This window comes from Bombina bombina, chromosome 7 (assembly GCF_027579735.1).
Source record: "Bombina bombina isolate aBomBom1 chromosome 7, aBomBom1.pri, whole genome shotgun sequence".
NCBI classification, from domain to species: Eukaryota; Metazoa; Chordata; class Amphibia; order Anura; family Bombinatoridae; genus Bombina; species Bombina bombina.
The window spans coordinates 574371607-574398958 of NC_069505.1; the positions used below are offsets into that span (position 1 = coordinate 574371607).

Genomic DNA, 27352 nt, shown 5'->3' on the forward strand with positions numbered 1-27352 from the left:
TTTTGCATCACTCAAGCTGCAATTATCTTTGAGTATATAGATATACTTTTCAACAAAGGATAACAAGAGAATGAAGCACATTTAAATAAAAGAAGTAAATTGGAAAGTTTTTTAAAATGGCATGCTCTTTCTAAATCATGAAAGAAAGAAAAATGGGTTTCATGTCCCTTTAAAGAAGAAATGAATAAAGGGAAAAACTAGATTCAAACATGGATGCTTCTTTACTTTATAGAAATTAAACCTCTACACATATATATACAATATTTAACTAATATAACTGTAAAAATGTATCTATTTATTATCTTCAGGCTAATTTTTGCTTTAAATACATATATCTATCATGTATTTATTTTTTAATATCCATTTAAATGTGAAATTATACCACAAACCTAAACCAAATAGACAGTAAAGAGTGGCAGGAAACAGATCTATTACAGGAACTGGTGAGTAATTTTATTTTATATCTTTTTTTTAACTAAACAATGTTTGTTTTTGACATTTCCAACGGGTTGGGCTTGTCTATTTTAATGAGATCCCTCCTTAAGTGGCGTTGCCCTTTTAAGATTCACATGCTGACAAAACTTATTTGCATTGAGGTACAGAGACCTATCCTAGGTTGGGTTGAGATGTGAAGATCATAACGAGGCTTGAATACAAGATACCCAATCAAAGACGACTTCGATTACGCGTTTTGGAACGCAAATGCTAAACAATGTCTCCATAGCAACGTAAGGACTAATCAGAGAGCGAGCAGAGCAATCGTAATCCTTCCCAACTTCCGCATGGAGTGTTGCGTGTCCGAAAACGGATGTGAGGTCAGAGTTGGGACCGGAAGCTCTGCTGGGGACTGGGGAGCCATGGAGGCGGCGGGAGAAAGAGAACGAGTGAGAAGAGAGTGTGAAAAATTAAAATTAAAAAGCCCTTTAGGGTAGAGGGATAAATAATGGGGAACACAATTAAATTTACCACGAGTAGAGAGATATGGAAATAAGAGAAGTACAGTAGAGACATGAACAAATATAGGTGTTATGAATGAGAGGAGGATTGAAGTGATGAATATGTATCTCTACAGAAATGACAGTAGCAGGGAAGGTAAAATCTTAGTTTAGCGTTCTAAATGATTTTCTCAGCCATATCTTATTATTTTCCTACAAAAATTGGCGTGGGGGTTCAGATGAGGGCTACCAACAATGCTGCAGTGTTTGTGTCTCCAGGAACAAAAGGGGGAGCCCTATTTTGGGGTGTAAAGTCCCTGTTTTCCCCATAGACTTCCCACAGCCAGCCAGCTCTGCTCACCTACATGGATACATTGTATCAAACCCTCAGCCTACAGGTTTTTATACATTTGTAACTGTTTACTGTACACAGACACTTAAAGCAGCCCTCTCAGTAACAACTGTACAAACTGCTGAGGAAATAATGTTCACACAGCCTTAAAGGGCAGGATAGCACCTGGTCACACAGTCTTAAAGGGACAGACAAAAAAAACACACAGCCTTGAAAGGGTCAACTAGCACCACACGCACGCAGTCTTAAAGGGACAGATCACAGTAATGTTTATGCAGCGCAACCTTAAAGGGCAGCTTGACACCTGAGCACAGAGCCTTAAAGGGACACATCACTGTAATGTATACGCAGCGCAACCTTAAAGGGCAGCTCGACATCTGCGCACAGAGCCTTAAAGGGAGAGATCACCGTAATGTGGACACAGTGCAACCTTAAAGGGCAGCTCGACACATGCGCACACAGCCTTAAAGGGACAGATCACCGTAATGTGCATGCAGCGCAACCTTAAAGGGCAGCTCGACACCTGCGCACACAGCAAAATAAGATATGGCTGAGAAAATAATTTAGAACGCTAAACTAAGATTTTACCGCAGGGAAATGTGTAGAAATAAAGATGAAAATTATATAAAGGATCGTGATGAGAATAACATAGAGGAGTGAACGAGATAGTGGGAAATCATAAGAAAATGCAAGAAAGAGAAAGACTAAATAAAAGAGTGACAGTCTGTATGAATGGAAAACTAGAGAAAGGGAAAATAAGTGTGTGTAAGGGTATATGGATGAGAGGGGAGGAAAGAGAGAGCGTAAGGGTATAAATGAGGGGAGAGAAGAGAGAGCGTAAGGGCATGGGTGAGTGGGAAGAGCGTAAGGGTATGGATGAGAGAGGGGAGGGAAGAGAGCGTAAGGGTATGGATGAGAGAGGGGAGGGAAGAGAGTAAGGGTATGGATGAAAGGGAAGACAGCGTAAGGGTATGGATGAGAGAGGAGAGAATAGAGTGTATTAGGGTATAGATGAGAGCTGTGGGCAGTGTTGCCACTTTGGCCATGTTTTCCTGGACACTTATGAGATACACATGATGCATGGCATGCAGGGAGGAACATGAATAGTTCTGTCCAGGGTCACTATTTTTGTGCTGTCCAGCAGCACAATGCACGTTTCCCTCGGCACGCCCTGCAGCATGTGTAACTCATAAGTGTCCAGGAAAACATGGCCGAGGTGGCAACCCTAGTTGAGGGAAGAATGCTTAAGGCTATGGATGAGAGTGTAGGGGTATGGATAGGGGAGGGAAGAGAGAGAGCGAATAGCATTTTTTTTTATAAACCTGTCTAGACTTTAAGAATATTTGAACCGGAGCACAGGTGAAATAATTAGCTGATTAGTAAACATGGTTATTTTACACTCTCATCCAAGGTAATCCTAAAAACTTGGCCTGTTGGGAGGCCTGAGGAAAGGTTTGAAAACCAGTGGTATAAGGGTATGGATGAGAGAAGGGAGGGAAGATAGAGTGTAAGGGTTTGGATAAGGGAGAGAAGAGAGCATAAAGGTATGGTTGAGTGAGGGGAGGGAAGAGAGTGTAATGCTGTGGATGAGGGGAGGGAAGAGGGTATAAGGGTATGGATGAGAAAGCTTAAGGGGATGGATGAGAAAGGGGATTTAAGAAAGAGCGTAATGCTGTGATAAGGGGAGGGAATAGGGTTTAAGGGAATGGATGAGGGAGAGAAGAGCGTCTAAGGGTATGGATGACAGGGAGGGAGAGTGTGTAAAAGAATGGATGAGAGACGGAAGGCACGAGAGAATGTTGAGCTAATAGTTGAGGTGACGCACACGATTGTGAGGTTGTGGATGAGATGGGGGACAAACAAGAAAGAAGATTGGATGAGAGAGCAATATAATCACAAGACACAGAAGCAGTATTTCCGTTTCATACGGTGCACGTTTAGATAAGGGTTTCTGCTTACCACAATATATGCAATAAAGTTATGGATGAGAGCGGGGTCAGACCAGAGTGTGAGGTGATGAATGAGAGAGGACTGACGAGAGAGAGGACAGAGGGAGAGAAAGGGATGAGATGTATGAGAGAGTGGCCAACAAAAGATGAGTATGGGTGAGAGAGATAGGACAGATGAGTGTAAGTGCCTTCTTAGGTAAGAAGAAACTCAATAAAATGTTTAGAGAAATGGTATTTGAGGAGACAAAAGAGGACATAATTTATTGAAGAGAGGCATGAAGGTCTCAAGGTGTTTGAGATAGTGGGGTAGATTAACACCAAGTCTATACCTTAAGGGATGATTGAAAAGAGAGAGACTTGCAGACAAGTCTAATCTTTATGTGTGTGGGATCCTCAAATGTCATCAGAACATGACATGTAGACAAAAAGATGACAGGAAGTGACGTGAAAAGATCGGGGGATAGCTAACCGAGAATAGAAGCGACTCCTGTTTATGGGAGATCTTTGAGGACTGTCACTCAGCTTTTTATATTCTCTCTCTTCAGGCGCTCTCAGCGCAAGACCTCGAGAGAGACGAACCCCACAAGGGAGACATCATGGAAGCGTCTGCCAGCGCTAACCAAGGTACTAGGGAGAGGGTGCGATACACATGTATGCGTTGTAGAAGGGGCATTACATGCAAACTGTAATTCCCCATCAAATTGTTTAACGTAGGATATAAAAAATTGAAATATACAACTTTTTTGTCTGCATTTGCTGTAAAACACTTCTGAAAACCGAGGCTGATTTGAGGTAGGGGCACTCAAGTCAAAATTAAACTTTCAGGATTCAGATAGAGCAGCAATTTTAAACAACTTCACAATTTATTTCCATTAATTAAATGTTCAGTCTTTTATATTTACACTTTTTGAGTCACCAGCTCCTACTGAGCATGTGCAAGAATTCACAGAATATACTTATATGCATTTGTGATTGGCTGATGACTGTCACATGATACAGGGGAGTGCACATAGACAATCTACTGTATATACTGGTCCTTTAAAGTGACATAAAAGTGCTCTTAGGGACGTGAAAGCTAGAATTAAAGGGACACTAAAGCCAAACTTTGTCTTTCATGATTCAGATTGAGCAGGCAATTTTAAACAACTTTCTTATTTACTCCTATTAGCAATTTTTCTTACTCTTGCTATCTTTATTTTAAAAGCAGCAATGTGATGCATAGGAGCCGGCCCATTTTTGTTTGAGAACCTGGGTTATGCTTGCTTATTGGTGGGTAAATGTCAGCCTCCAATAAACAAGCGCTATCCATGGTGCTGAACCTAAAACGGTCTGGCTGCTAATATTTACATTCCTGCTTTTAAAATAAAGATAGCAAGAGAATGAAGAAAAATTGTTAATAGGAGTAAATTAGAAAGTTGCTTAAAATTCCATGCTCTATCTGAATCATGAAAGAAAAAACTTGGGTTTAGTGTCCCTTTAATCATGATGATTCAGATAGAGCCTGTAATTTTGAAAGGAAAGTCTACTTTTTTATTAATTAGAAAGATAGATTATAACTTCTAAATCTCTGACTGTTTCTAAGCCCCTACAGGTAACCTTTTATCTCAGTGCATTTTATTAGCTTTTCACAGCCAGACATTACTAGTTCATGTGTGCCATATAGATAATATTGTTCTCACTCAGAACTATTTACTATAGTAAATAGAAAAAAGTTGTGCCGCTAATAGCAATACATATGTGCTGTAAATAGTAATATATATATATATATATATATATATATATATATATATATATATATATATATATATATACATACACACACTAACACATTTGACTTTGCACTGACACAAAACAATCCCAGTCACATGGCCTTGGTAATTGCCCCGCCCACACAAGCAATTACCACATCTACGTGACCAGAATTGTTTGGTGTCAGTGAGAGGTCAATGTGTTCATGTTTCTATTTTCAGTGGCAATAAAAGTGATGCAACGACTTGACCCTGAAACTCACTGATGCCTGAATCGGATAATTCAAGACCACGCAAGACTTGAAGCAAAGTGCTTTTTACTAGGATGTTTTAGGAAGATGCTTGTTTTAAAGTTTTATCTTGTGAGTAGCTGCTATAGAGTGTTGGGCTATAATAAAACTGTGTTACTCTTCATTTGATTCGGTTTTGATTGTATCTTTCTGTAGGAGTCAGAACTAATTGGCTAAAATGCAAGTTTGTAAAAAGCACTGAGATAAGGGGGCAGTCTGCAGAGACTTAGATGCAAGATAATCACAGAGGTTAAAAGTATATTAATATAACAGTGTTGGTTATGCAAAACTAGGGAATAGGTAATACACGGAATATCTATCTTTGTAAACAATATTTTCAAGTAGACTGTTCCTTTAACCCTTTCATGACAGGGTTAATTTGTCTACATCGGAACAACGTGCATGATCGCGAGATTTCAATGATGGGATCAGGTCAGGGGGTCGTTCCTATGACGCTAGGCACGCCCTCCAGACCGTAATCGCATCCTGGAAGAGCCGTTGGCTTCAGGATAGCCAAAGGGTTAGGACATTCTATTTCGGCCTAACGGCGCTAAAGCCCGGCGCGGTTAGGACGGAATAGAACATAACAACGTTAAAAGGTTGAGACTTTTCAATGTACTAAATATAGCTACCAATCAGCAAGCACGACCCAGGGTGCTGAACCAAAAATGGGCTGGCTCCTAAACTTACATTCCTGCTTTTTCAAATAAAGATACCAAGAGAACGAAGAGAGTGATAAAAGGGGTAAATTAGAAAGTTGCTTAAAATTGGTGCTCTATCCGAATCATGAAAGAAAAAATGTGGGTTTCATATTCCTTTAAAGATTGTGCATACTAAGTTTCAAGTTTGTATTTTACTACAACCTTGAATACATTTTGTTTGTAACAAGAAAATTTGTGATTTTTTTACACTAGATCTTAATCCGATATCATTGATGATAATTTTTAAATCTTTTTTTTTTTTTTTGTGGGGGGGGGGCTGGATATTTGTATAATATTGGCAGTGGTTTTATTCATACCTTAAGTCCATGAATTTAGTTTTTTGTTTTTTTTTTCCTTTCGTTATATATTAAATTTAAAAACTAGTCTAAACCCAATAAATATTTTGACCGATAATGTGAACGCATTTTTAGTTTTAAAGAGAAGCATTTTTTTTGCACTTTATCTGTCCACTGACCATATGTACATATGGCCAGTGCACTTTCATTCATACAGTTGACTTTTATCGGTCTGTGATGGTGTAAGTAAAGTAATCGCCAACGCAATATAAGCTGTCTGCACATACCATGATCTTTGAATAAGGATGAATGAGCCATATGTACATATGCTCCGTGCACAGTAAAAGCTATTGCTTCTCTTGTTTCAGGCTCGCCTTTTAGGTGGCAGATCGAAATCATCCCGATCCAGTCGGGATGACTGACAGCCCCTGCTAGCGCCCGATTGGCTGCTAGTGAGCAGGGGGTCGCATTGCACAAGCATTTCACCAGAAATGCTTGTGCAATGAGAAGTGTGATACAGCGTATGCTTTCTGCATTTAGCAATATCAAGTAAACATGATTTGCTATAGCGAATCATGTCCTCTTGACACTTGATAAATCAACCCCATTGTTTACGTATCACGGCCCTTTAAATGCTATGGGCTTCTCATTGCTATGATTAACAAGAGACTGAAGTGAATATTCTGCACATGAGCAGTAACGCTTCAGACTCTTACTACATTGTAATGAGTGTCCAGGACTGCATTCTGATTGGAGTTTCTCAGACAATATGTCCTCTGGTTGGTTGTTTGCTTATTTCTAAGACAGGTCTTGTATGTAAATGTATACACCACTTGCATGTATATTCTAAACCAGAGCTCGACAAACCCAGGAGCCACTGGCTCCTAACTTTTAGGGCTATTCTCCATAGAGCTATATACAGATAGTATACCATTGTCTGGCTTTGAAAAAGTATATCAGGCTACTAAATATTCTTACTGGTTCCAAAATGTTAAACTGATATGTCGACCCCTGTTCTAAACTGTTATTTTAATTGTTCACACGTCTGTTTCAGTCTCTTCGGTTGCAGAAGGGGTAAAAGGCAATGGAGAGGTAGAGCCGATGTCTGTGGCGACCCCAAAGGAGGATAAGGGAGACGAAGGAAGGGAAAACATCACCTTTTCCCCAGTGTCAAGGGGCCTGCCAGGTGAGAGCACAGGATTTGTGGTAACGACCGATACAATATTCTGGGACGGGAAGAATTGAAAACAGGAGATACTAAAGGATGAACTTAATTTTGTTGTTCGGTACTTTTGTCTAGAGAATGTTTGTTGAACAGAAGACTAGAAATCTAAAGGGGCATTTTATTATTGCAGCACCACTCACCCCTGACTGTGTGCTTAATTGGACAGTAAACATCCTGAGATAAAGCTATTTCCTAATTGTGTAGCATGCAAACATCTAACTAGCAAAATGTACGTTTGTTTTTTTTGTTACTTGAAATATGCAGATCCTTCCACTTTCGTGCCGCCATTTGCACCACCCATCCATATCTGTAAAAATGTAGGCTGTGTTTCTCAAACAGCTCATCCAATTCTCCCACTGTTGTCCAGAGTGCGTGTGCATGCAGGGCTAGTTTGTCATGATTGGTGCCTGCGCGCATGCTCAGGTCATTGTTATAGTGTATATATTCTGGAGTTTTGGTAATCATCACGTATACAAAATTAGCTCTTTATGATTATGGGACAGATTGTTGAAAGCCCGGCAGCATAAATTATATAGCATGCACTGCTCAGTGCTTGCTGTGCACGGAGCTGATGTTACCAGTGACGACATTATAATCATACCGCGTATGCTCACTCGTGCACACAATCCTCTAACTCGCCAATCGGCCGACTATGAAAATGGTTGGCTCATCCATATATGGAAATATTGGGCGGTTGGCACCCAGAAAAACAATCACATTTTAATATAGTTAAAAAAATGTTTGCAGTTATGATTTTTTTGCCTGTTAGATGTTTGCATGCTACTCAATTAGGAAATAGCCTTATGTTGACTGTCCTGTCTGAACAAGTCACATGACAACCGCTGACAATCGTTTCGGCCTTCATTGGGCCTCGTCAGTGAGGTGCAGCCATATTCCTCTAAGCACACTGAGCAAAGAGTCCACGTTGCACCTTTTTCCCTTAGGGAGACTTAATACACATAAGTGTAATTATCGTGGGAATGACACAAGGGCACCACCATATTGTAGTCTGCATTTTTGTATCTCCTCTGCTGGGACCAATTATGCACAGATATAAATGAGTTACTAGAGTGAGCGAATAATGGCTATGTGGAATATAGCGGTGATGGGTACATCAAGTCTGGAGTTGGCACTTCCTGTTTTCCCATAAAGTCCACAGTTTACAAAGGTAAATAGCTATGTATAGTTAATACACGTGCATTTCTTGCAACCAATGCCGAATATGTTGTCTGTCAGCCTCATTTAGCTCTATTTGGAGCTGGATATCTTTGTGTGAAAATCCAGATCTTTGTGTGTTTCACTTTCACATGAAGATATCGGGCTCCGAATAGAGCCGAATGCATTTGGTAGCCAACATATTCGACATTTGTTGCAACGAATGCACATGTCTAATTTTCTTTTCATTATTCACATAGAACAGCAATTTAAGCAACTTTCTAATTTACTCCTATTATCAATTTTACTCCTATTATCAATTTTTCTTCGTTCTCTTGGTATCTTTATTTTAGCCACCAATCAGCAAACGATACCCAGGTGCTAAACCAAAAATGGGCCGGCTCCTAAGCTTACATTCCTGTTTTCCAAATAAAGATTCCAAGAGAATGAAGAATAATTGATAATAGGAGTAAATTAGAAAGGTGCTCAAAACTGCTGCTCTATCTCAATCATGAACAAATTTGGGTTTCATATCCCTTTAACGTATTGAATATTAAATGACCAATAAATACAGTACAATTCCATAATCAACAAGTGCATAAAAAAATGCAATACCACTTCATTTTTAATGAGCAGTACTTGTGTTCTGACAGATTTCAAAATTGACTTTAATTTGCCGACCCCCTGTATCAAGTGAGTCATCAGCCAATCACAGGCTCATACACATATACTCTGTGAACTCTTGCACATGCTCAGTAGGAGCTGGTGCCTCAGAAAGTGTGCCTATAAAAAGACTGCTCAATTTGAAAAAAGGAAGTACACTGGAAAGCCTCTTATAACGAACGGCATGCTCTATCTGAATCATGAAAGTTTTTTGTTTTTACTTTTAGTGTCCCTTTAAATTTTCTTCGGCCCAAACTATAGCGTGCAAACTCACTACTTGTCAAATCTTTTGAGACAATTAGAGCCTTTAAAACATATATATGTTTTATTTATTTGTATTCATGGTCTTATTACTCATACACAAACACTGTTGTATACATTAATTTTTACATTAAAGGGACAGTTAACACCAGAATGTTTGTTTTTTAAAAAGATAGATAATCCCTTTATTACCCATTCCCTAGTTTTGCATAACCAACACTATTATAGAAATACGCTTTTTACCTCTGTGATTACCTTGTATCTAAACCTCTGTAAACTGCCCTCTTATTTCAGTTCTTTTGACAGACTTGCATTTTAGCCAATCAGTGCTGACTCCTAGGTAACCCCACGTGCATGAGCTCAATGTTATCTATATGAAACACATGAACTAACGCCCTCTACTGGTGAAAATGGTGAAAAGCTGTCATAATGCATTTTACATAAGAGGCGGCCTTCAAAGTCTAAGAAATTAGCATATGAGCCTCCTAGGTTTAGCTTTCAACTAAGAATACCAAGAGAACAAAGCAAAATTGGTGATAAAAGTAAATTGGAAAGTTGTTTAAATTTACATGCCCTATCTGAATCATGAAAGTTTATTTTGGACTAGACTGTCCCTTTAATTTTTCTTGTCTGCTTTCTCAGGCCATGCCTCCAAGTCCTTCCCCACTCCTCCTTCCAACTCCTCCTCACCCGTTCCCAGCAGAGCAAAGATGTCTTTAACCGGAGCCGGAAAACTTCCCCACACTACCCAGAGCCTAGCCATGAGATTGCTGAGTATAACCAGGGACGGAACAGACAAGGTTCACCGTGCTAGGAAGACCATGCCTCGTGCAGCCCCCGTAAGTAGAAATTATATATAACATTAGGGCAGGGCATAAAGTGCTGCAAGTAGTATTACATTTTTCATGGCCATTCTATGGAAACTTGTTTTCTTCCTGATTTAGTGATATAACTGACATTAGTATTAATATAAATTGACAAACGTTATACTTTTCTGATAAAGCCTAATTTTCTTGGCTTGTTTCAAGCCCTGTCTCTGTCTGTGTGTGTGTGTGTGTATATATATATATATATAATATTTAGAAACGGATATTGGCGCACCTCAAAACACATGAGACCATTTATTTCACATATTTAAACTTTTTTCTTAATGCTGCAAAAAATTGCCTTCTTAATAGGGTTGCACCGATACCATTTTTTTAAGACCGAGTACAAGTACAGATACTTTTTTTCAAATACTCACCGATACCAATTACCGATACTTTTTTAATGTCATGACAGTTTACCAAGCACAATACAGACTAATGATTTAAGATCACTTCTTTATAATTATGAACTGTATCTCAAAAGACATTATGAAATAATAAAACAGTTTTATGTGCTTGTTGTCACAAAGTTCATAGAACTTGTTTATACATAAAATTATTACAATAACATATATAAATAACAACAACAATAAATAACAGCTGCAGCAGCTGGGACTGGAAAGCTACAATTTAAAGGGCGATTACTGGATGCAATTGGGTTGTAGGGTGCCTATATAACTGATAAATCTGACACTTGTACTTAATACAAAGTCGTATAATTTAATTCTGAAAATAATATTGGGGAAGGAGTATCCCAGTAATCCCCTTTGAGAAAAATGGGGTATTTGTATTCTACTGACTCAACAGAAAATAGGGCTGGTCTTCATATTTTTCCAGGGCTGCTTTTTATTCCAAGTCCAGCCCTGGCTAAGGGTGTTCCTCAGAGTACAGTATATTTTGAGAATAATTGTGAAAGATGAGAGGCTTCCAGATGTAAAGTAGCAGCTTTTAAAGCACTGCTCTGACGTAAAATAATACAAATAACAGCAATTTGTATTGGCAGAACAGAAGTGAACAATTTTTAGTTAAGTCTCCACTCCAGCTTAAAATGGAATGGGAACATACAGTTTGAAAAAGCCACACTATGGCATATGGGTAGGAATTGGAGGTATCGGTTTAAGTATCGGTGCATTTGCACGAGTACAAGTACTCATGCAAATACTTGGTATCGGTGCAACCCTACTTCTTAATATTTCTTCATTTAAAAAAAAATAAAGATGGGATCTTAGTCACACAATATGGCCATATTCTGCTCAGCCAGTCACCACTTACAAGGTGTCCCACGGTAGACTGGTCCTAACACTATGAAATTAGCCAAACTAAGCTGAATAATACAATTCTAATATATCAAAGTAGAATTTCCAATCTCTCATCCAGACTACATATTATTTCACATACTTCAAACTTGTTTCTCAATGCTGCAAAAAATAGCTTTCTTAATATTTCCTAACACTATGAAATGAGCCAATGTAATTCTAATATACCAAAATGAAATTCCAACATTACATTATTATGTGAAGTAGACAAAAAAAAGACAGCGCCTCATAGTGCAGACAACTTCAAAAATGGATATCAAACTTGAAAAGAAAAAGCAAATGTACTCACGAAGGAATTGGCACTCTTGTGGAAAGAAGTGCGAATGTGCAGGCTGACCTTTAGCAGCAGTCAGTATACGCTGAGAAGTGGATCCTCCAGGGGATCGGTTGATGCGGCCGTGGACTCTCCTTCAAGCTCACACGGAATCCTATGTCAGTGCGCTGAGAGATGGATCCTCCAGGGGATCTGTGATGCAGCTGTGGACTCTCCTTCAAGCTCACACGGAACCTTTGATGTCAGCGTCAGGTCTGGATGTAATCTCTCCTGTGTCAGGATCAGGCAGCACAGTGTGCAATAGACGGTTTAAGAAATAAAAACCTCTTGCGAGGCGTGTGTAAAAAACAGGCCAAATCTTTGCTGGATGGAAACCGCAACAGAGTATAATTAAAAGCAGTATAGTTTTAATACAATAACTTGAAATTACAAGTAACAAAGAGCTTAAAAACGTTTCTCGGCCACTAGCTAACTGAGGAAACGGCCAGGAGCTAGTGGCCGAGAAACGCGTTTTTATGTTTAAAGATTTTTATTGAGCATATAACATACAAATACAGCGAGTGGTTACAATGAAAAGAAAAATGTACATAAATTTTCCACAAGCAGTAGTAACCAGGCCCACAGTAGTAAAACTGAGTAAGGAGTTAATGCTCCATGTCAAAAATAAAGTTTTAGATAAACCGTGTTGTAGGGCCATATACTTAAAATAATGCTCCTTTTTAACAATAGGGGTCGATTCAGTAAGGAAAGTCCCAACAGGGGAAATGAAGAGGCATCATAGTACTGTTAAAAGAGTATTCAGAAGAAAAGATTAAGTTAAGGTGTGTAGCGGAGGGGAAGTTGAGGGTTAGAGTAGAAAGATAAGAAGTCTGTGAGGGGGATAATTAGGGGGGGGGAGGAGAAGGAAGGGAAGGAAAAAAAAAAAAAAAAAGGGGAGGGGGGTGGGGCATTGGTAGGTAACGGTAGTGGGTAGGGGGGAGGAGGGTGCCGGCTTAGCGTACGTGCAAATATTCCCCCCTTACTGGCCAGTGTGGCCAACAGCGGGAGGGTTCCATATTTCCAACATAGCTTCATGAATGTCTAGGTTACCGCTTTTTAAGTAATGATATCTCTCTAGTCCTAAAAGTAAGGAAACCTGAGCCCTCCATTCCAACAACGAGGGGACCTCTCTGGACTTCCATTTTCTCGGAATGAGAGCCTTGACACTGTTCAGCATAAGGTGTAGTAGGGACCTCCTGGATCTACTCCCCACTCTGGGCAGACCCAGGAATACCAGGATCCCCGGATCCTCTGGGATCCGCAGTCCTAGCTTTGCATTGATTTCTGACAACACGTCCGACCACAGAGAACCCAGCCTCTCACAGGACCACCAGATGTGAAGCACATCTGCCTCCTCACCACACCCTCTCCAGCATCTCCCGCTGCCCCTTCCATATATCCGGCAGATTCTGGCAGGAGTCAGATACCATCTGGCCATTAATTTGTAATTCATTTCTATGATGCCTGAGGAAATGGAGGCCTCTTTCAGGTGTTTAAAAGCTCTGTCCCACTCTTTAGAATCAATCTGTCTGTCAAGATCTGCTGACCATCTGTGTATAAATGATGGGTACGCCGTGCCCGTGTTAGTAGAAAGAATGGAATAGATCTTGGAGATGGTGTGTCTAGGTTGTGTTTGTTGTGTACATAAGCTTTCAAATGCCGTAAGGGGTCTGGAAAAAGCGCCTCTATTTTTATGTGTTTGTATGTAATGGGCCAGGCGTGTGTATTCCAGCCAAGATGAAAAGTGCACTCCGCACCTCTCTTCAATTTCCTCTTTTAGTAAAAGCTTGGTTCCCGTCAGCATGTCGCCCACTGTCAAAGACTTTATGTGTGGGGAGTAGTCATGTGTCTGGTGGTGAACACCGGGGAGTCTCCTTTGTTTAATTCTGTGGGGGGTCATAGGTGCAAGCTGCGTGGATACGAGAAACGCGTTTTTAAGCTCTTTGTTACTTGTAATTTCAAGTTATTGTATTAAAACTATACTGCTTTTAATTATACTCTGTTGCGGTTTCCATCCAGCAAAGATTTGGCCTGTTTTTTACACACGCCTCGCAAGAGGTTTTTATTTCTTAAACCGTCTATTGCACACTGTGCTGCCTGATCCTGACACAGGAGAGATAATTACATCCAGACCTGACGCTGACATCAAAGGTTCCGTGTGAGCTTGAAGGAGAGTCCACGGCTGCATCACGATCCCCTGGAGGATCCATCTCTCAACGCACTGACATAGGATTCCGTGTGAGCTTGAAGGAGAGTCCACGGCCGCATCCACCGATCCCCTGGAGGATCCACTTCTCAGCGTACTGGCTGCTGCTAAAGGTCAGCCTGCACATTCGCACTTCTTTCCACAAGAGTGCCAATTCCTTCGTGAGTACATTTGCTTTTTCTTTTCAAGTTTGATATCCATTTTTGAAGTTGTCTGCACTATGAGGCGCTGTCTTTTTTTTTGTCTACTTCACAGATTCACTGAAGGATCACTCAGTTACAAGACCAGCTGTCCAATGCATTTAAAAACTTTCACTATCTTATGAGAGACTATTTTTTTAACTTTTATCAACATTATTATTATTTTTTTTAATCTTAATTTTTATTAGTTTTTTCAAAGACATCAGGGTACAACAAAACCAACCATAAACCATAATCTGGTGTACATACGGTATATAACTCGCTACAAATTAAATATTCTGCGCTAGTACCATCTGCTGGATATGCTGGGTGAATCTAATCTAAAGCAACTAGATTAGTTTGCACATAATACATTTTTGTTAAATATTTCAGAGTGTTAGGTGCTTGGAAAATTCCCGGCACCTTTATTTTCCAGCAATCCAAGACCACCACAAAAAAAAAAAAAAAAAAAAAAAAAAACCCAAAAAAGAAAACGAAGAAATATTAATTTTTCTCTTCCCTTCCTCCCTCCCCCTCCCCTCCACGCCAGGCCCACGTTACCAAATACCCAAGAGAACTATTTCCGAGTTTTGAAATGGGCTTATCATAATCTCTATTTCATTTGGCGAGAAACTTTTAATAAATTTTGACCATTTATTAAAGAATGCGACAATCTCGCCCTCTACATTTAAATCTGTGGCCAGTTGTTCTATCCTATATTGCTTTTTGAGATAGTTTTTGACTTCATTTACTGTGGGGATAAATCTTGATTTCCATTTTTTGAAGATCAGATTTCTTGCTGCAAGAAGTACAAGATTTGATATCTTGGCATCTCTAAAATCCTCCTTGTTGTTAATCAAAAAGATAATATTTAACGGGGAGAGTTTTAGAGGTTTAATTTTTACCACTTTCACTAGCTAAAACTCTAGTTTATACCAGAATTGTTCTATTTTTGGGCAGGACCATATCATATGCAGTAAATCAGCCGCTAATAGGCTACATTTTGGGCATTTCTTAAAATCAGCATTATTCCACCTAAATGCTTTTTCTGGTGTATAGTAGATCTGATATATGAGTTTAGTATGGGACTCTCTCCATGTTTCAGATATCGTAGAATTATGTAATAGCGAAAAGGATTTCGCAATATGCGTATCCTTATCTATGCTCATAGATAGATAGTCCGACCATTTTTGAGCTAATTTTTCAACATTACTATTACCCTTCTGTAAATTCAGGAGGGCATACCATGGGGATATGGAGACACGGCCAGCCCTAATCAGGGCCGGCCATGACTCCAACCTTCCCCACGACCACTTCCACTCAAACTGAGCAAGCAGCTGACATGTGTAGTGCCTAGCTTGGAGATATACAAAGAAATCTTGATTGTTGAGATTAAATTCTTCTTTCAGTTCTTGAAAAGATTTAATAATTCCTGACTCTGTATGATGAAGCTGTGCAACCTGACTAAGTCCTTGCTCTTGCCATTTTTTCAAGTGCAGAGCCTGGGACCCCTCCTGAAATTCTATGTTGCCTATAAAGATTTGATAACTGGGAATACTGGTATTTATTCCCAGAAGTGTGCCTATTTTCTTCCAAGCCTGAATTATTACATGAATAGTTTTGAAATTTCTCACTGATTTAGGTATTAAGTGAGGTGGTGTATGTAAGAGAGATACTGTCTTTAAAGGGAATATTAGGCTATTTTCTAACCCGTTATCCGTAAAATAATCCGCTTTTGCCACCCAATCTGCCGCAGTTCGACCCAGAAAAACCAGGTTATAAAGATAGAGATTTGGGAGAGCTAATCCCGCAAATTGCTTTGCCAGATATAATCTTTGCAGAGCAACTCTAGGTTTCCTTGACTGCCATATGAATTTCCTTAGTGCGACATTGAATTTCTTGCTATCTTGCGTTTTTATAAAGATCGGAAGGTTCTGAAGAGTATATAATATTTTTGGCAAAATTATCATTTTGTATAGGGCAACACGCCCCGAAAGAGATACAGGTAAATTCTGCCAATCTCTCATGAGTGAAATTGCGCGTGTAAAAATTGGGGTAAGATTTAGAGAATACCATTCCCGAGGATCTGCAGAGATATTAATCCCCAAATATCGGAATGATTTCAGAACCGTCTTAAATGGATGATTTAAAAATGACGTGCCTGTCTTCCTTAACCACAGCAGTTCAGTTTTTTGTTTGTTCATTTTATACCCTGCGAATTGGCCAAATTGTTCAATTATATTGAGAATTATTGGGATATTCCTGGGAGTGTTAGAGACATAGACAAGCAGATCATCCGCATAGAGAGACACTTTCAGCTCCTGTTTATTAATCTTAATGCCTTCAATGTAGTTTCTAATCTTTATAGCCAATGGTTCAATTGCCAAATCGAATAACAAAGGAGAGAGCGGGCAGCCCTGTCTTGTACCCTGTTCTAAGCGTATAGACTGTGACTCCTGCCCATGTATAACTAATTTAGATGTTGCCTGCCTACATAGATTGTTTACCAGGTTTAGAAATTTATCTTGAAATCCAAATTGTTTTAGTGAGGTTAGAATATGATCATGGCTGACTCGATCAAACGCCTTCTCGGCGCCGATCGCTATAATCGCCGCGTCGGATATACTTTCTGCTAACTTCGTTTCACTGTTCTTAAAGTAGTCAATAGATAGGAGGAGTTGCCTAATTTTGGATGAGGAGCTTCTTTTTGCAAGAAACCCCACCTGATCTTTATGAATTACTTCCCCATGATTGAAGCGAATATTTTGTAATCCGTGTTCAAAAGTGCGATAGGTCTGTAGGACTCTCTGCACTGTGGATCTTTATCAGCTTTGGGTATTAATATAGTATGAGATGCTAAGAAGCTGGGGGGTATTAAATTATTCTGTTGGAAAAGATAATTAAAAAGAATAGTCAACTGCGGAGTGATTGCTTTACTTAAACTTTTATAGAATTCATTTGGCAACGAATCAGTACCCAAGGCTTTATCTTTTTTCAGGCTTTGAATTACTTGACTTACTTCCAGCTCTGTTATTGGAGCATTTAGCCCTAAATTAAATTCGGAGGACACTTTCATAGGAGGAATGTCTTTCCAAAAGCTCTCTTTTATGTCCACGTTTACTGGATTCGCCGCATAAATTGCTTTGTAATATAAAAAAAAAGATTCAGAAATTTCTTCCGCTGAGGTAAGTAATGTATTATTAATTCGTATGGTTTCCACTGTTTTAGAAGATCTTGAGTTTTTTACCAGTTTAGCCAATAGTTTGCCTGATTTGTTGCCAAATTTGTAAAAATTAGATTGATATCTAAGATCTGCTTGAGTTGCGTTAAGAAGTAAGAGGGTATCTCTTTCTTCTTTGGCTTTGATATAATTTCTCCAGTTCTCATTGGACGATATATTTATATACCTGTTATAAGCATTGATTACTGTATTAATAACTTGTCTTTCCCTCAGACGGGTTTTTCTCTTAATATTTGCCATATAAGCAATTATGTCCCCCCTCAGTACCGCTTTCACTGTTTCCCACTGTATCAAAGGACTCGCCACTGAGTCTTTGTTGTTTCGAATATATTCCTCCCATCTTTCTTCTAACCACTCTCTAAATTTTGCATTCTTGTCCAGATACTTAGGATAATAAAACACCTGTCTTTTGATGCCAAGCTTTGAGGCTGAAATGTTTAATGTAATAGGAGCATGATCGGATAATAGAATTTCGGGTATATGTGCACTGGCCCCCATGTGGTAGAGGCTGTCATTGATTAACATCAGATCAATTCTTGATAAAGATTTGGTTGTTTTAGAACAGCATGTATATTTTCTAGAGTCAGGGTTTTGAACCCTCCAGATATCTCTAACTGCTAGATTTCGCGTAATAGATTTGAATATTTTATTTTCCAATTTGTCTTTTTTGTTTATCTTTTGTTTTACACCATATCTCAATCTATCTATTGGGGCTTGTGGGGTCATATTGAAGTCCCCTGCTATGACTAAGTGACCTTCCGCTATTTGCAGGATTTTAGCCTGGAGAGAGTCCCAGAACCCATACTCAATTATATTTGGTGCATACAAGTTGCATATAGTGAAAATTGAGTTGACAATTTTTAATTTTAAAATTATAAACCTGCTGTCTGGGTCTATCAGAGTGTCTAGTTTTTCGTAGGTTAGCTTCTTACCAATCAGGATTGCAACCCCCTTACTCCTATTAGCTGAAGGGGCAAAAATACATTCCGCCACCCAGGAGGATTTCAATTTTAACGATTCCTCTGCGTTCAAGTGTGTTTCCTGGAGTAGCGCTATCAAGGACTTGGTTTTCTGTAAGTGTGTCAAGATTGTTTTTTGTTTGATGGGAGATGTAATCCCTCCAATATTCCATGACGTGATTTTAATATCTTTATTCCTAAGATTATTCATGTATCTTTACAAGGGGGAGTGGATATACACAGGTAATCCTTATACTCTCTAGAGCCCGAGCAGGAGGGGAGGGGGCGAGAAAGCCAAGGGATAGAGAAGAGAAGGAAAAAAAAAAATTAAACCCTTTATCATCCTTAGTGAATTGACACAATCCTTATTTTTTACAATAGATTTAACAATTAGCCCCATGTTCCACTATCTTTTTCTCAGCGTCAGCTGCTGAATAAAAAAAAAAACATTTGATCATCGTGTGTGAGTCTAAGTTTGGCTGGATATATAACCGTAGCTTGCCAGCCCATCTTCAGCATCCTACCACAGACCAGAGAGAGCTTCTTCCTCTTTGTGGAGGTTTCTATAGCGAAATCTTGAAATAACAAAATTTTATTCCCATTGTAAAAAATGGGTTGGTGTTTTCGGTAAGCTTGAAGAAATACTTTATCCTGATAGTTCAGGAATTTTGCGATAATTGGTCTGAATCTGGTGAGATTGGTTGAAGAATCAGGAGCCCTCCCCAGCCTGTGCACTCTTTCAATAGCGATGCTTGTTTGCGCTGGGGGGATTTTTAACAGTTGTGGTAAGGTGTGTGTCATCACCTGCATGAGCTCATCCTGCCTAACTGATTCTGGAATACCGATAATTCTGAGGTTGTTCCTCCTTGATCTATTTTCTAAATCTTCTACCCTAGCTTTTAATTTCAGGATCTCAGATTGGTGATCTTCAAGCTTAGAAAAATAACCATTTGACATATCCTCCAGATCTGAGATTCTCTGTTCTGCCTCTTGGATTCTTTTTGAAAATTGTCTGACCTCTACGGTCAGTAGGGAGATATCTTGTCTGATTTCATTTTTCAGTAAGTCAAATTTCGGGGTGATAGCTTCTAATATATTTGCAACAAGATTTGTTTAGTTTAGAGTCGTTAGATTTTGGGGGTTCGATGGTGTAGGATCTATAGGTGTATCTGCCGGCGTCCCCGGCAAGATTTTATTCTTACGGTCCTTGTTCCTGGCGGCCATACCCGGAGTGTTTTTCCCCGTGAGTGAAGGTGAAGTGATATATTTATCCATACACAACCAAGGAAGTGTACTAAAAATTACGTGCAATAAACGCCGAGTGGATTAAGTGGTTAGGGAGTGTGCCCTGCTATGAGGGAGGTGTTTTAGTGAGGGGAAGAGAAAAAAAAAAAAAAGGGGGGAGAGAAGTGCTTAGAAAGTGGGGTGCCAAAGGCACGTGCCTATCAGAAGGGGTGCCAGAAAAGGTGATAAATAAAAGAGGGGAGCCAAAAACCAACTAGCCTCTACAAAAATACAGTGCAAGTGAAATAGGGTGAAATAGTGACCAAGAATTCCCTTAATTTTTAAGACCGGGAAAACCAGTGAGCGAATTACAGTCTGGTGCCACAAGACAAGGACCAGAATTGCCACCACTAATAACCTAGATCTAAGCTAAATGATTTTCTATGTTACTCTTAATGTTAAGCTAACAGAAGCAATTGAATTCAAGGAAAACTAATCATTAGTAATCAGCAAGAAAAAATTACTGTAAGAAGCAGTATAGATAGGGTTAATTTTAGATGCCTTGAACTTATTCTGGGTCACTTCAGTACTTTTGCTAAGCACTTAACCTCGGCCTTAGAATAGGATGATTCAGTTTTGTACCAAATAATGCTGGATTAATAAATGCTTGATGCTATTTCGTCTCACACAGCTCCGTTAGGAACAAATGACCCACCGATAAAAAATGCTTAATACACTTAGGAAGTAGCCTTAGAAAATTAAAGCTGACTTAATTTTAACTTGCCTCTTGGAACAATGAATTATTTCTGTACCTGTGCAGGATCATGTGCTTTTGGTTCTATATCTACCTTTCCAGAGTTATACCATTCAGAGAAAAGAAAAAAAAGGAGAGAAAGAGGAAAGAAAAGGAGTTCAGGGAAAAAAAAAAGACCAGCAATTTCTTTCCTCTTTTTCCCTACATCATTCAGGCAGGAACAAGCAAAAATATTATTTCTTGATACCAGCAAATATTAAACGGTAGTGAAAACAAGACCAATTCCCATGAATCTCACAGGAAGCAATTTCTACCCAAGCAACTGAGCTGGGGCTTAAATCTCAGCTCTTGTATAGGCTACAGCTGCTGTGTGCAGCAGAACAATAACCGGTTTCAAAGCCAGCTTCCATTCAAGTTGCCAGCTAGCTCCTAAGCCCCCAATCCCGCTGGCAATAGTTAGTCTCTTTAGTGTCCAAAGAGCAGGAAGGAGAAAGAAGAAAGGGGAAAACAAAAGTCAGAATAATTGTTCATGAGTTAAATAAAATCCACCATTTAACAAAAATTTGTTGAAAAACTGCAAAAACAAAGTTAAATCAGTTGTGCCTCAGCAGGATAAGGCAGATTCAAAAAGTTCAGCAATTCAAGCTTTGATTTCTTATTTTAATTGTCTCTCTCCCCACTTCTTCCCCTTTCAGGGCTTAATCAACCAGGGCTTAAGCCAAAGTTCCTGTGCCCAGTAGTGAGTTCCAGCCCTTAGATTAGCTATTGGCTTATCCCCAGCTTCCCTTCTCGGCAACAAGCGTGTGAAAACACAGGGGCCACCAACCCACACTCACCCGTCTTCACTGCGCGGCTCTGTGTCTGTAGCTGGACCAGTGGCTAGGATTAATCAGCTCAGATTCTAAGGGTAATACCGGTCTTTTTTCCCCCTGGTCATCGGCTTATCCTGCAGCAGCTACCTCGCAACATCGGTGGGGTAGATCCGTCGCTGCTTGTGGGGGTAAGATCCCTTTTGAAGGTGCCTCTCGCGGGAGCCAGGGTTAACCAGGACTTGCGTTGTTCAATCCCCACTCGCAGCACCGGTGGGTGGGGAGAACAGCTGATCTTGCAGAGCCTCGTTTCAGGTGCCGGCACCGCTCCAGCTGGGTGCTTTCAGTTTACCCAAGCCTCGTTGACCTTTCCATTTCGGTAGTTAGATTGGGTGAGTTGCGGGTGGTCGCCACTGTGGTGGGGCTGTGAATATATACAATGTCTCTGGGCTGCTTACCCCACTTCGATGGCAGCATTGAGAGTGGGAAGCCCGCCTTCTGGTTTTCCTGTATCCTCCACCAGAAATGGAGCTTACCTAATAGACTGCCAAACAAAGTAAGCTCTTGGTGGGTCAGATCTTATTTAGCGCAGTTGGAAACTTGCGCTACCTGGGTAGCACAGATGGAATACTTTTTTTTTTTTTTTTTTCTTGTGCTGTAGCAAGGCTTTCCCAAGTCTAGGGGAGAGCCAGGCGCGCAAAAGAAAAGCCGCCTAGGATCAAGCTACAGGGTGTGGTAGCCTGGAGCACACTCTCTTACTCCAAACTCCTCCTCCTTCCTCATCAACATTATTATTTAATGAACTTTCTTTACCTAGGTTTTTTCACATTGGTTTAGAATTGTATTGAGATTGTTTTCGTTCTTTATCAGTTTATTTTTCACTTCTCATCAACTAATTGTTGGTTTCAATTTTATTTAAACATTATATGGTCATATTCTATGGTTATTGGTTCTGTAGCCTGCGTATACTAATACTATATATCTTTATATAGTATTTTTTACATTACAATACCTCTCATCCAGACTAAATGTGATGAGGTTTCCTGGCTTTATATACACACAGTTAAATATCTGTGTCTGGAACACACCTGAACTGGGTGGAGTGCTTTAAACTAAAGGGCTTTGGTCATTTTCCCTAGTGATAAATCAGCGAGAAATTTTGATTAAGCACATCTAATAAAAGCATATGTTTTTAAAATGCACATATTGTGGAGTGCTGCCAAAGTGACCAAAATACACACATATAATTTAGAAACAGGTATTGGCACACCTCAAAACACATGAGACCACAAATTATTTCACGTATTTAAACTTTTTTCTTAATGCTGCAAAAAATTGCCTTCTTAATATTTCTTAGATTTTAAAAAAATAAAGATGGGATCTTAGTCACACAATATGGCCATATTCTGCTCAGCCAGTCACCACTTACAAGGTGTCCTATATCTCTCTCTCTCTCTCTCTCTCTCTCTCTCTCTCTCTCTCTCTCTCTATATATATATATATATATATATATATATATATATATATATATATATATATATATATATATATATATATATATATATATATATATTTTTTTTTTTTTATGTGAGTATATATTAAAATCTTTGTAAAACATTTTTAAATACCTTAAAGAAAATGTTCCTTGTTGTAAATGAGCCTCCTCGGTAGATCTACAGAACCTGTCAGACATTCTATTATTATTATTATGCATTTCGGAAGCCTTAGATGGGGACGAGCAGATGTAGAATAAAAAACAAAATGGACTAGAAAAGCATTTAAAAATAGAGGGGGAAAAAACTTTCAAGAGTGTAATAATTTGGCATATAAGTAGTGATGCACCAAAATGGAAATTCTGGACCGAAGTGGAAACCGAAAATCCAGGATGCACTTGGCCGGAAACCGAAAATGTTTTTTGTTTTTGTTTTGCATAATTAGACTATTTCATGAATAAATCTAATTAAAAAACTGCAAGCCAATAAAATAAAATAATCATACTTTTTGAAAATAACACATTAAAATTGGACAAAAAAATCTTAAAACAATAATATGATACAGAATAATTTTACCAAGAAAAAAAACAGGCAAAAAACAAAAACCGTAAAAAAGTATGCCATTTTCGGCCAAAATATTTCTGCGAACGAAATTTCAGTGCATCCCTACTTAAAACAATATTAAATATCAATATACTGTATTATTCTTTATTTAATTCTGTGTAACAGAATCAGATTTAACAGGGTTTTTTTTTTTTTTTTTTACCAATTATCCAAATAAAGTATAGTCCTAGAAAATTATTATTATATGCAAAACCGTAACTCAAGTAATGAACTAACAGCAAGCATCACATTTGAAATATGCTACACAATAATTTTACCAAAAATAACAGGCACTAAAACCAAAAACCGAAATAACCAAAAATGCCATTTTCGGCCGAAACGTTTCTGCGGTCGAAAGTTCGGTGCATCCCTACATATAAGATACAACACTGATAAAAATTCTTATTGAAAAAAATACAATCTTCTACCACATTCCTTTGACATATCTCTTATGTGCAAACCCTCTACATATCTTTCTTCCTTTAGAACCAAAATTTATTTTTTATTTGAAAGTCTTGCCTTTTAAATATGCGCAGCATCTTATATGCCAAAATACAGCATTTACGAATGTTGTTTATAGGGTTAAGAGCTTATTTATACATGTACATATATTTTATACCTGCATTATCTGTCCTATAGGTAGCAATGGATGTATCTTTCGGTTCTGATGGAGAAAGGTCTAACTTTAGAAGGGAAGCAGAGACTGAGAAGAGAGACAGTCCTGGTATGTTATAGAGGGAGATCAAGTGGGAAGCAGATGTGTGCTTTACATATAATCATTAAACCCTACTTTTTAAATATATATTTCATATGAAAAAGCATTGTAATGTAATGAGTAGTTCACAGATCAATCCCCCTTTCGGTTTTATAAAATAGTGATCAGTCACTAGAGTAGATGTTGTCAACCAGGTCATGAAGTAACCGGCTGAGAGCAGGATAATACTTTGCAATACTATAATATGCTATTTATAAATGTTACTTAAGCTATCCAAGGTGCATATTAATTGCATAACGTAACAAATTGATTTAGTGATCATTTGTGGAACAAATATTGAAAAAAACTTAATTGTTAATTGTAACCTAATGTTGGCTTAAAGGAACAGTCAAGTCCAAAAAAAAACTTTCATGTTTCAAATAGGGCATGTAATTTTAAACAACTTTCCAATTTACTTTTATCACCAATTTTGCTTTGTTCTATTGGTATTTTTAGTTGAAAGCTAAAACTAGGAGGCTCATATGCTAATTTCTTAGACCTTAAAGGCTGCCTCTAATCTAAATGCATTTTGATAGTTTTACACCACTAGAGGGCATTAGTTCACGTGTTTCATATAGATAACATTGAGCTCATGCACGTGAATTTACCATGGAGACAGCTCTGATAGGCTAAAATGCAAGTCTATCAAAAGAACTGAAATAAGGGGGCAGCCTGCTGAGGCTTAGATACAAGGTAATTACAGAAGTAAAATGTGTATAATATATGTAAACACTGAACTCTTGCACATGCTCAGTAGGAGCTGGGGCCTCAGTGTGAATATAAAAATACTGTGCATAATTTGATATTCAAAGTAAATTGGAAAGTTTCTTAAAACGCCATACTGAATCATGAAACTTTAATTTTGACCTCCTTTAAGGGTATTTATTTTTTGAATTTGATACCTACTTGTATCTTGATAAGCAGATTAATGAAAAAGAAAAAGCTCTTTAAAATCAATTTCTTTTTTATGACACGATGAGTCCATGGAACATCTTAATTACTAATGGGATATTCACCTGCTGGTCAGCAGTAGGCGGCAAAGAGCACCACAGCAGAGCTGCTATATATAGCTCCTCCCTTCCCTCCCACCCCAGTCATTCTCTTTGCTTACGTTAGTGATAGGAAGAGGTAAAGTGAGGTGTTAGAAAAGATACCTTCAATCAAGAGTTTATTATTTTTAAAGTAGTGCCAGAGAGTGCTGCTTTGTTCTAGGGTGTAGCCATAGTCCATATCAGTCTCTACAGTAGAGCTTTTGGTGGCTTTAGAGCAATGGGAACTTGTGGGCCATAATTCTCACTGCGCCTCCCATAGATTGTATGCTGCCCTGTTCGTGAAAGTCTGAGAGAGGAATACTCAGTACTTTTTTGTTTCCACAGGCCAATGTGAGGGAGAGGACCTCGCAAGCCGGATGGACTGCCTTCCTGCCGGGCAGATTTCTCAGGTAAGTGCTAAATTCTCTCTTCTGGGGCTTGTACACAAAAAAATTTGGCACTTTAATTTATACAATGGACACAAGATGACATTATCCCTAGGAGAGGATAAGTCATAGGGCAGTGACTGCAGGCACTGGGGACGTGGAGAAGTGGCTCTTGCGTTTGTTTGGTGCGACTGGTTAGCAACTGTCAACGGCTTGATTTTAATTTAACAGCCGGCCGGTAGGTTTGTGTCTGCTGTACAGCTATTCTTGTTTGTATGATGGGCAATCTCCTACTCCCAACGGTTTATTTAATATTTCTAACCGACCGGGAGGATTAACCTTTTTGAGCAACTAGACTTTTTCAATGAACGGCTCATTTTATGTTATATAGCCGACCAGGAGGTTTTTACTACTCAGATTGCCATGCTGTTATTTCTCCCGATGGGCGGAGCTATTATGCGCGTCATTGTTTGCGCACTTTTTTTCTCTTAGCCCTAAGCCCGATGTATCGGAGTGATGGTGGGTCTCCTCTGCTGTGTTTGGTCACGCAGCAGAGAGGCTTCACAGTCTGTGTTTGTAGGGTATCTTTAATGAGTCCGGAGGCCTAATAATTGTATTCCCCTATGTTAGCAGACACACGTCTCAGCATTGTTTAGCGGCGGTCTGGGGATTTTCTCTTTAGTATTCATTTTTTTTACCAAAATAAGGGAGTTTATTTTGTCAATTAAAGACACAGTAACATCAAATTTTTAGTTTATAATTTGGTGAATACGTTAATATCGTTACGTTTAATATTTAAAGACACATACATGAGAATAAAGATGTTTTTCATATACTTTATGCTTTGATGAACAAATCTCTCTGTTCTTCATGTACTGAGAGGATTTTACAGTTCATAGATAAACTTCTTTTTAAGAGCCAAAATTGTCTTGGATGCTGTTCAAGATGCAGTCTGACAATGTTTCATACATTCTGCAGCCTTCTCCTAAAGTGTCCTAAAAACTTAGCGTCCATTCAACCAGTGTCCTGCGCTTCCTCCGCGGCTCCTCCTGGAGTTACCTTGCAAGACATCGCTACCCTTTGTAACTAGACGGCCTCTAGTGCGTTGTCGGCTTTTCCCATGCTGCAGGGAGAGCGCAAGAGGAAAAATAAATTCAGTGAGTGAGGTTCCTGTCACGGTTGTTACTATCTCAAGGTCTTCTCCTAGACGTGAGGAAGCGGATACTTCGGTAGTATCTGAGGATAAAATCTCAGTTTCTGACAGTATAATTCCTCCTGCTGATACTGAAGTTGTATTTTTCAGATTTAAGCTAGAACACCTCCGTCTGTTACTTAAGGAGGTTTTAGCTACTCAGGACGACAACGATACCATGGGGGTTGTCAATATTAGGTCGTACCAAGATCAATGCTAAGGAATGGGAGAGAAGGTACCCTTTTTTCTTTTCTCCATTTCCTATGTCTAGAAGAGATTTTTATCCATAGCGGACTCTTCAAGGAGTGCCATCAGCCTGTATTCAAGGTGGAAGGGAATATTTCCACGCTAGCCGGGAGTCCTACTATTCCTATAGAGGATAGTTATTCCTTTAAGGATCCTAGGGATAAAAGGTTAGAGGGGTTGCTCAACAATGGCAACTTATCAGGTG

At 39.0% G+C, this 27352-nt stretch overlaps 1 protein-coding gene across 2 annotated transcripts in view; it reads left to right on the forward strand.

Moving 5' to 3' along the window:
• The first annotated feature begins 809 nt into the window (after positions 1-809).
• Positions 810-27352, forward strand: part of EHMT2 (euchromatic histone lysine methyltransferase 2) — a 135154-nt gene continuing 108611 nt past the window's right edge. For both annotated transcript variants that reach the window (XM_053721981.1, XM_053721982.1), the window contains exons 1-5: positions 810-884; positions 3782-3860; positions 7326-7457; positions 10218-10414; positions 24178-24262. In XM_053721981.1, the coding sequence (XP_053577956.1) occupies positions 858-884; positions 3782-3860; positions 7326-7457; positions 10218-10414; positions 24178-24262 (520 nt within the window). In that variant the 5' untranslated portion in view covers positions 810-857. The remainder of the gene's footprint in view (positions 885-3781; positions 3861-7325; positions 7458-10217; positions 10415-24177; positions 24263-27352) is intronic.